Below are 9,183 nucleotides of genomic sequence, written 5' to 3'. Positions count from 1 at the left end.
AAATAAATCACACCCATGGTATGCTTTAAAAAAAATATTTAATAAGGTTTTGAAAATATCCAGAGTTTTATTGTATCATAAAATATTACAGTTAACACATTTTAAGAAAATTCTAAGGAGTAAAATCTCCTATTGGACATAATTTTGAGACTGCATAAATACAAGTTAAACTGTAATATCATCTCCACAACAAGATGCACTTGGGTTGCCTTATGTCCCACCATGATTTAATCAAAACAAAGTTTTACCTCAATAATATGCAAATATATGCTGTAATGCACACCAATATCTAACCAAATAATCTATTCCATACATGGTACATATGGTGCAAGTATGAAGTTTCTATTATGTATTGTTCCTGAGTTATCATGTTCAGAAGAAAAATCAGCTTCCTCCTAATTAAGTCAAATAGCTAATTAATTAGTAAAGATTTTCCATACCAACATGCTTGTCTTTTCATACTATATACTTGGTACCAGCTTAAACTTGTTAGCTTTAAGTGCTAAGGAGTTACAGCAATTTCTGGGAAATCAGTGCTATCAGTGTATCTATTGCATATTGGCTACTTGTGGTCCGCAGAGTCACAGACACTAGCATGACAATATAATGCTATGTACACTGGTGGCAGGACATAAAAAAACAATGGTCCAGAGCCTCACTGCACACCACTGACTGCATGGATAACTAGTAAACCTAAATTTTTCCATTTACCATCAGAAAGGACCAAGTGAAATAACATTTAGAAAGCATATAACAACCACAGATACCATACATTAACTGACTGGGGAAGTGATGTGATAGCACAGGAAGCAAACCTTGAATGGGTAGGTACCAATTAAGAATATAAAACATTACAGGGGGAAGACATTTCATTACAAAAATATTATATTACTCATTACTCATAGTTTTTCATATTGTCAGGCATCATCCCAAATTCTGTTGATTTTTTTCTAGAAAGCAAATCACTTGGTTATCTTATGTTTCAACAATCATCTGCCTGGAGTGGTTTATTGACAGCCTATATTGCATCACCAGTGAAGTGACAAGTCACATTAAAGTGTGCAGTTTCTCTGCCTGACAAAAAATGATCAGTTCTTCTTAATCCTGGGTTTGCTGCTGTTAAACATACTGATCCCACCGGATCTGACTCCAACAGCTTCCGCGGTCACTCCTGGCTGCTGCAGCACTTTGTCCAGAGTTGTTTTCTTTATGGCAGCTGGGGAGATCCTCTCTTGGTCAGCCAAAAATTGAAGTTCCCTTTTAAGAAAAGGTCAGGAACACAGAAGCATTTACAAACCAGCATGCAATATACATATTTAGCACAACAAAGTATAGTCGCATAATACTAATCTTATCATTAGGTAATTAGTAAGCAGAGGATATAATTAAAATGATTTTGCACATGGCTCCATCTACCGTCTGAATTACAAACTTTAAAAAAAAAAAAAAAAAAAAAAACTCAGCCTCAGACAATTAACTTAAAAGCATTTCTTGAATCCATATGACAGGGAATATGATTTGTTAGTTTGTTTGTCTTGCATTATTTCTTATCAACATACCTAGTCCTAACACAGGAGGCCTCCACAGCATTAATCAAGAGGCTGCGGAAGCCACCACTCTCCATAACATGCAGGGCATGGATGGTGGCGCCCCCTGGTGAACACACATTGTCCTTGAGTTGCCCAGGGTGCTGCTCTGAGTCCAAGAGCATTCGAGCTGCTCCCTTAGAAGAAACAGAAAGTGATATCCACATCAGTCCAGCACAACTCTGATCACGTCATAAACAACCTGTTTTTATCAGATGCCACATTGGAGCTGGTTTTGTTTTCACCTTTTGAGTCTCTTTGTGTGTATCATCATGGCAAAATGGGGTCATGTAGACACCTACTGAAGCGAGAACTACCAACTATATGTCTGTGGACAGATTTTTCCAATGCACAAAACTTAACAGCTGTTTTCTTGTTGTTATTAATAATCGAGCTGTCAACATGATGGTGGACATCAAAGCTGGTGTGATGTCACTGCGAGAATATCTTTCACTTTTTTTTTTCTCATCCAGATACGGTCTATTCAGACTTTGTCTAGAACAAACCAAAACAAGCTGCAGTTCACATCTGGTATAACAGAATTAGGATAAAGGCCATACCAGCAGGGCCTGGGCTCCGAGGCGTACAGCAAGTCTCCTGTTTAGGCCCATTTTCACTCCACCATCAGCAAGAGCATCTACAGCGGTGAACGCCTGCAAGGCCACAATCATCAAAATGAGGGAAAACAATCAAAAAGATGAATTTTTTGTTAAGACAGTATTCCAAAACATGACAGATATGATATAATTAACTCACGTAGGCAGGACCACTACCACTGAGACCAGTAACAGCATCAATCAGGTCCTCTTCCACCTCAGTGCAGTATCCTACACTGGCCATCAGCTGCTCCAGAAGCTTTCCATCCTCCACCTCTGCATGGGTACCTGTGGCGTACACAGTGGCCCCTTCGCGCACCACCACTGGAGTGTTGGTCATGCAACGCATTACCTTTGGAGCAGAGCGATACTGCTGCAGCTTCTGCAATGGATAGCAATGCACTATTTCATGGACTACCTTAAGAATACAGACAAAATTGGGCTCACTTGCGGTTATACCTTCAGAGGATAGGTTCACAAGTCTGGCCTAAAACATATAGTCAGATGCCCAGAATTCACTCTTTGTGTTTCCCTCGACAATGTTTTGGTGTTTTATTTGTGGAGGAATTGTAATACAAAGAATTTGCAGTAAACAGACTGTAACTTGTAGGGATCTTTTAACAGCCACCATGAAAAGTGGGAATATATGAGCATGTGAGTATTGTTTTAAGCCAGACTTGAAAAATCATGACGCCTATCCTTCAACTTGAACGAAGCTAATATGCATCAAAATTCATATAAAAATATACTAAGGGTTGAAGTTGCATCTGCTTTCGTGTGCCATGAATTTTTTTTTAGCATTTATGAAGATTAAACAATCTAACTTTATATATTCATAAGCTGCTAACCAATGTCATGTTACAACATGTGACTGTTTTGCCGGAGGGTCTGCTGAGATCAGACCATGAAAAATACAGAGAGAACCTTGTGTTAAAATTGTGCGGCAGTGTACTCATAACAGCCGAGGGCTGAACTTACTTACTAAAGACATGAATTTTACCAAAATTATTTATCATCCAGAGCTGGGAGATACATAACAATGTCATCAGGGATTTCAATTATAATTATGTTGTGCTACACTACAGTTTAAACGTGTTTTGCTGGTTTTAAAAGCACTGTTCAGGATCCAAGTTTCATTTCAATTTTACAATGAAAAACAGCATCTACCTGCTGAACATCATATCCACATTTCTCAACTGAACATACCTCTAGGCTAGATACTGTGCACACACTATTGTCTAATCCAAGATAATGCAAAATAATTAAGGACTGAGTTATTAAAAAGACATTTGACCATTCTTCTACTTCAGCTATTAACTATTTCTATTCTGTAAGTAATGTGGGAAAGCAGAGGGCTATGACTTGCCTTCTCTATGGAGCTGATGGTGACACCTGCCGCACAGGACACAATAAGGTGACGATCTTCGATGTCTGATCCAATCTCATCCAGTACAAAAGGAATGATGTGGGGCTTCACAGCAAGGAAGAGAACATCACTCTTGTTCACTGTCTCCTTGTTGCTGGTGGTGAAGTTCACACCCAATTTCTGTACAAATGACATGGGTTTCAGTATGTCACTTGACAGAAGTACACATGGGAATACATTATGTGCAAGCAAAGCAATTAATAATACCTATCCCTAATTGTCTACCCACCCGCAGTCCCTGCACTGTTGGGAGATCTGTATCTGGGGAACTGGCTGTGATTTTGTGGGTGGCAATCACGCCTTGAAGGATGAAAAAGTGTCCAGAAATCATTTCAGTGTGTGACTGCAATCAACATACATCAACACCATAAGTCAATTCTGAATAATACACACATGGGAAAGTATGATTCACTCACCTGCAGCTGAGAAGCCTCTCACCAGAGCGTGGGCCAGCTGACCCGCCCCTATGAAACCCACACTCATTCTACCTGTGTGTGTGAAGAGTTGAAAACAGTTACTTTAGTAGGCATTAATGCATTTCATCTTAAAAAAGATATATGATTGGCTAAGTCTAAAAACGGATGTGCTCGCAGCTTTTAGCTATGTTGTGCTACAGTTGTAAACAAACTCCAACTTCCTTATTAAGCGAAGCAACATTTCTAAACACACAAACACACAGCAGAAATAACAACTAACACTGAATGTGTATGTAATGAAAAAAACTTACGAATATATCGAAGAGCCCCTAACTTCACCGAGTCACCGACTGATACAACAACCGTTCAACAAAGACACCTGAAGTTACAACACTGTCAACGTGGCCCGGGTTGGCTCGCGCTGTACCATACTGTACCTTGGGGAAATCTTTGACTGACAAGCGAGAAAGCCAATGAATCTGTACGTTTGGCCAACACGCAACACGTTTGACCAATCACTGCTGTCAGAACGATAACAGTGGGCTGGGTTATATAAAGCCGAAAAGCCAGTTACATCAGGTAATGCCGCGGGGTAGGTAAGTTGACGGTACTTTACTATCATCTACTGGTGAAAAGCTTGAAAGGCATGTTGAAGACAGTGTGGGAATGGAGACAGACATGTTATCCTGACCCAGAAAGCCAATGGGAGGCAACGTGTAACCTAGTTAACAGATGTAAGTTGCCTGTGTTTTCTTTTACTTAATCAATGCTCCATATTTCTTGGTCTTGTTCATTTATGTCAGCCTCACACACTCGACATTGAAGCTGCTAAAATATTCACCAGTATGGTTGTAAAGCTTTGCTAACTATCTTTGGTAAAGCTTTGCTAACTAAGTTTGGTAAAGGGTATGGAAGGCCATGTGGCTGCGCTCGTCCAGCCCACAAAATAGATAGAAGGCTTTTGAGAAATAGTGTGTGCTAATTTGATTTAACCAAGCTATGGATCAAATGTACTTATTATTAACAATTAGCACAAACAATTTCAATTTCGATTTTGAACCTTAAAAGCCCATAAGAGTCTTCTGTCTTCTGACAGGTGAAAGCAAGGCTTCACATATCAGCTACCTCATGTAAATAAAAGGTAGAGTAATCAAAAAGAACAACACACAGACTGACATACATAGCCAACTATTTGATATTTTATTAAACATGGAACATGTCAGAAACAAATTAAGAAATATAACACTGCATAATTGTGCTTATCGCAAATAATCCATTTGATACTGTTGTCAAACTTTTGCCTTCAAAAAACGTTCACGTATTAGATACATTTAACATTCAGTGGATAACAGGAAAAGCCTAATAAACTCAAACTGTTGACATTACATGTATGAGGAATATAATATGAATTGGGAAAAAACAAAAGCAAAATGGCTTTAAAGCCAAAACCAAAAGCTACATTCAGTGCATACTGTAGACTTAATACTATGCATCTCTATGAGACATTTTATTTTTTAAATACAATTAAATAAATTGCTTAGTCTTTGTAAGACTGAGGGTGTCTATCTGACATAGCACTGTTCTGATACTCTAATCACTATCACACACTTGCATAGGTATGTCTTGTTTGAGACCACCAAAGGAACTTGGAGTGGAAGGTGCTGAGATGGACATGTTTCCCAGAGTTCTCTGTGGACAAGGTTGCTGAGATCAGCTCAACGGTGCACCTGGCATGCTCTCCCCGGTAGGTCCCCGCAGAACTGGAGAAAGGCCTGAAATACTGTAGTTTTGTTACCTAGTACAGAGGCCTAATACTAGAATAATAATGAATACTGATAATAAAAAATGTTACACATACATAACAATAAATTCATGGATTCAAGGGAATGAGATCTTTACAGAGACCTGACTGTTGAGGGCATGTTGGATGTTCAGACCTTCTTTATTTGTCTCTGAGGCTTAATAGTCTTGAGGGGGTAACATTTTTCAGACAGCAGAGCTGGAGACAAAGCGAATCCTCTGGGAGTAAACAAGATCAATAAAATATAAGATTAGGTTGACATTGGTGAAAACTGCCACCACCAGCTTACTGTCCCAGGGACATTCTCCACGTGGACAGTCCTCAGGACGAGTAGCGGTGCTGTATTTCTTATCAAAGCTGAAGATGGGCCAGATCAGTGCGGTACTGAGGTAGAGGATCACGGCAAAGAAGGTGTAGACAACTACAAATCGGTCAAAGGGGAACCGCAGGGCTGAGGTCCTTCCAGAAACAGTCAGAATGACCACTATCACAGTCACAGAGAAGCACAGGCTGTACACCACTACACAATACTGGGTAGCAATGTAGAGGTTGTACTCGCTGTCATTGGCAAGAGCCCCGAAAATGATGCAGGCCACAAAACCCTGGACCACCTTGAGTAGACCAGACACAGTGGCCATATAACCCACCACAGCCCCTGGTTTGGCTCGAGTTAGGAATACCTCAGATCCGTAGGGGAAACAGCAGACACAGGAGCAGACAGTGACAGCAATGCGATAGATTTGAACCTCACAGCTTTCATCAGGGCACTCTGTCTGGAGGAAGTAAACAGGGTAGACCACAGATGCGGTGATGTACATTAGAGTTGCCAGCATTGCAAAGGCCACAGTGAAGTTATCCCAGGAAATGGGCATGCATGTGTGGAGCCGTGTAATGTCCAAGGTGAACACGACCAGTGTCACAGCAAAGCAGAAGCACCACACAAACATGCAGAAGGTTCCATAGGTGGCGCTGTAACCTGCACTGTGGGACACAAGGGCCATTATAGTGCAGCCAAGTAGCAACTGGCACATTCGTGCTGCACCTAAAGGTGACAACACAGCATCTTTGTTGAGGTAGTGTCCTCCATGAGAATCCATGGTGTGTTTGTTGTCCCCCAGAAGCAGTTGTCTTTCTTGGTGGGCTTCTCAATGTCCTTTTCTTTGTCTTGGCGTCCTTGCGGCCTACTGTTCTCTTTCGTCACAGACCTCACCCTTTCCTTCCTCCCTTATAATTTTACCCTGGACTTGCTTTGTAATTACAGCACTGGGCCTAAGTTACATTTATACACTGTTATGTATAAGTTTGTACTGTAGTTTTTAATTGTAAAGGACATTTAGTAAGACCTTTACCTTTTTGATTTGCAAGTTTTGTTTTAAGCAAATGTCACAACTTGGCTGCACACGTCTATAAACTATGCATATAGAATCTTTTTTTCTATAAATTATATGAAACTGGTTTCTGTCCTTTTTTATTTGTGTTAGAGAATAAGAGTATGATCCTGGTCTTACTCAAAGCTGGGGTGTATGTCCTCAGAAATCTCGGTTTTTCCTTGCTTTCTTTCTTCAATCACCAAGTTGTCCAGTGCATCCAAAGTTTAAAGTGAAGTAAGGGCTTGTCCAATAAGCTTTCCTCTGTAAGTCATATGCAGAGATCAATCTTCCAACAATAGCCCTCGGCGCTGAACAGGTGGACTAGTTTGTTGTCCTGTCAGTCAAGTCCCGTTACTCCATGATTCGATCCTTGTAATTTCTTTACTGTAGGCCCTTAACTGTCTGTGAAGATCACTCAAACTGTTGGCTCTGTCTCTTGCTCTTTGTCTTGCTGTTTCTGTCTGCCTATGCTTCTTGGATTTGGTCTCCCACTCTTTCTTGCTCACACAAGCACACACCCTCCCACTCCCTATGTGTCTTGTGTGTGTCAGTGTGCACTCTTTGGATTGCTATGGGTGGCTGTTTGAATGAAAGTTTGTGCCGAGCCCAGGGTTACAGGCCTCACCAGGTCTATAAATAGGGGGTCTATATTCCACAGAGGGGTGGGAGGCTACATGTGGCAGGCAGCATGGGAGTCGTATTTCTAGGGAGCACCCAGAGAGGCTGAGTCAGAGCTACCCTCAGTAAGAAACTGGCATTTATATGCAGTGTAATGACAGGGGGGGCAGTCTTAGACTCCCATTAGAGACAGAAATTACATACAGGTCCAGATGGATGATTATACACAAGTGATGACAGATTTGAGCTATACATGTGAGAGGGAAGTGGAAATTGATTAGCAGTTACTTAAAATACTTGAACCTGTGATAGTAGTATGCCATGATTTTTGATTTACAGTGTGCAAGGTGATTCTTACAGAAAACCACCAACTAGAATAGTTTTTGAAGTCATGTCAAATGGTTTCTGAAGTTTTTGAACACATCATATTAAGACTATATTGTCTAAATCCTATGCAGTACATTTTTGTAAATATCATATTATGAAAAAATATATAAAAATACAGAATAGTTATAAAAAACTTTTCTATCTTTGTAATTTATTGGAAATGGCCTAGATTACCCTTACTAATTAGATGACTTTAATTGTCTGCTGTAGATAACATATTTGTCCAATAAATATAGTTACAATCAGGCATTGCCTTTTATGTTCTTCAAGGGGTACTCCACCGATTTTAAAAATCAAAGTCTGCATGATGTGAAAACATTTGTATTGAGCCTTTTGTAGCTGCAGATATAAATTTGAAAATGAAAAGAATGTAGGGGTGTGGAATTAGACAGAGAAGAGCTTCACTCCTCTTTTCAGCTTGAGGCTAGTGGGAGCAGGCTACATTAGCTACTTCTAACGTTAACACACCCAAATCTCCAACCAAGCCACCAGGGGTCAAGTTGCATGGTGGGTAATGTTTGCGCCATGTTTTGACAAGGAGGAAGAATGCGAGGAATATTGAATGCAAAATATGTAATATTCTGTTTCTATCCTTTTTTTTAATCCTTGTTCAAGGTAAGTCTGACAACATCACAGCTAAATCGGTGGAGTATTCTTTTAATGTTGTAGTTCACCTGCCGTAAATTAGTGCCAGTAGGGTCTGAAATGTAGATTTTTCTAGGTATAAGGTTTTAATTTGTGATGAAAAACTACAAAAAATTATTCATTATTGGTGAAAATAATTCTCATGACACATAAGTTTACAAGTAAATTGCTAAAGTGGCCCAAACTGAGACGACATCATACTTAAACCTGCAACAAAATCAGAAGTTGATGATTGTGTGTAAAGATGGCTGTGACTCAGGAAATAGAGCGGGATGTGCACTAATCGCAGGCCTTTTATCGACGTGTGAGTGTATGTGCGAAGAGGTGATTGAAAGTCA

At 40.0% G+C, this 9,183-nt stretch overlaps 2 protein-coding genes and 1 long non-coding RNA gene across 3 annotated transcripts in view; 1 reads left to right on the top strand and 2 right to left on the bottom strand.

The window, feature by feature from the left end:
• Nucleotides 1-19: 19 nt before the first annotated feature.
• Nucleotides 20-4,473, bottom strand: pycr1a (pyrroline-5-carboxylate reductase 1a). The gene is made up of 8 exons (XM_056401454.1): nucleotides 4,336-4,473; nucleotides 4,025-4,096; nucleotides 3,838-3,908; nucleotides 3,549-3,728; nucleotides 2,343-2,564; nucleotides 2,147-2,239; nucleotides 1,560-1,723; nucleotides 20-1,257 (listed from the first exon to the last, which is right to left on the bottom strand). The coding sequence occupies exons 2-8, from the start codon at nucleotides 4,089-4,091 to the stop codon at nucleotides 1,089-1,091; spliced, it is 966 nt and encodes a 321-aa protein (XP_056257429.1). The 5' UTR covers nucleotides 4,092-4,096; nucleotides 4,336-4,473; the 3' UTR covers nucleotides 20-1,088.
• Nucleotides 4,474-5,205: 732 nt separating this feature from the next.
• Nucleotides 5,206-7,770, bottom strand: LOC130185907 (myeloid-associated differentiation marker-like protein 2). The gene has a single exon (XM_056402659.1). It carries the CDS (start codon nucleotides 6,920-6,922, stop codon nucleotides 6,011-6,013), a length of 912 nt encoding a protein of 303 aa, XP_056258634.1. The 5' UTR covers nucleotides 6,923-7,770; the 3' UTR covers nucleotides 5,206-6,010.
• The window catches only part of LOC130185908 (uncharacterized), a 46,851-nt gene continuing 42,875 nt past the window's right edge, over nucleotides 5,208-9,183 (top strand). Inside the window, exon 1 of the long non-coding RNA XR_008830213.1 lies at nucleotides 5,208-5,768. This is a non-coding gene — a long non-coding RNA (uncharacterized LOC130185908). The remainder of the gene's footprint in view (nucleotides 5,769-9,183) is intronic.

The sequence above is a fragment of the Seriola aureovittata genome, chromosome 17 (genome assembly GCF_021018895.1).
Source record: "Seriola aureovittata isolate HTS-2021-v1 ecotype China chromosome 17, ASM2101889v1, whole genome shotgun sequence".
Taxonomy (NCBI): Eukaryota; Metazoa; Chordata; class Actinopteri; order Carangiformes; family Carangidae; genus Seriola; species Seriola aureovittata.
This window is presented reverse-complemented; position numbering and strand designations above follow the sequence as displayed.

What these genes read in the sequence shown, in the direction of transcription:
- LOC130185907 (XM_056402659.1), bottom strand. Translation starts at nt 6,922, where the DNA reads ATGGATTCTCATGGAGGACACTACCTCAACAAAGATGCTGTGTTGTCA.
- pycr1a (XM_056401454.1), bottom strand. Translation starts at nt 4,091, where the DNA reads ATGAGTGTGGGTTTCATAGGGGCGGGTCAGCTGGCCCACGCTCTGGTG. An exon ending in CAACAGTGCAGGGACTGCGG is followed by an intron (nt 3,729 to 3,837) that starts GTGGGTAGACAA and finishes TCATTTGTACAG; the next exon opens with AAATTGGGTGTGAACTTCAC. An exon ending in CCATCAGCTCCATAGAGAAG is followed by an intron (nt 2,565 to 3,548) that starts GCAAGTCATAGC and finishes TATCCATTGCAG; the next exon opens with AAGCTGCAGCAGTATCGCTC.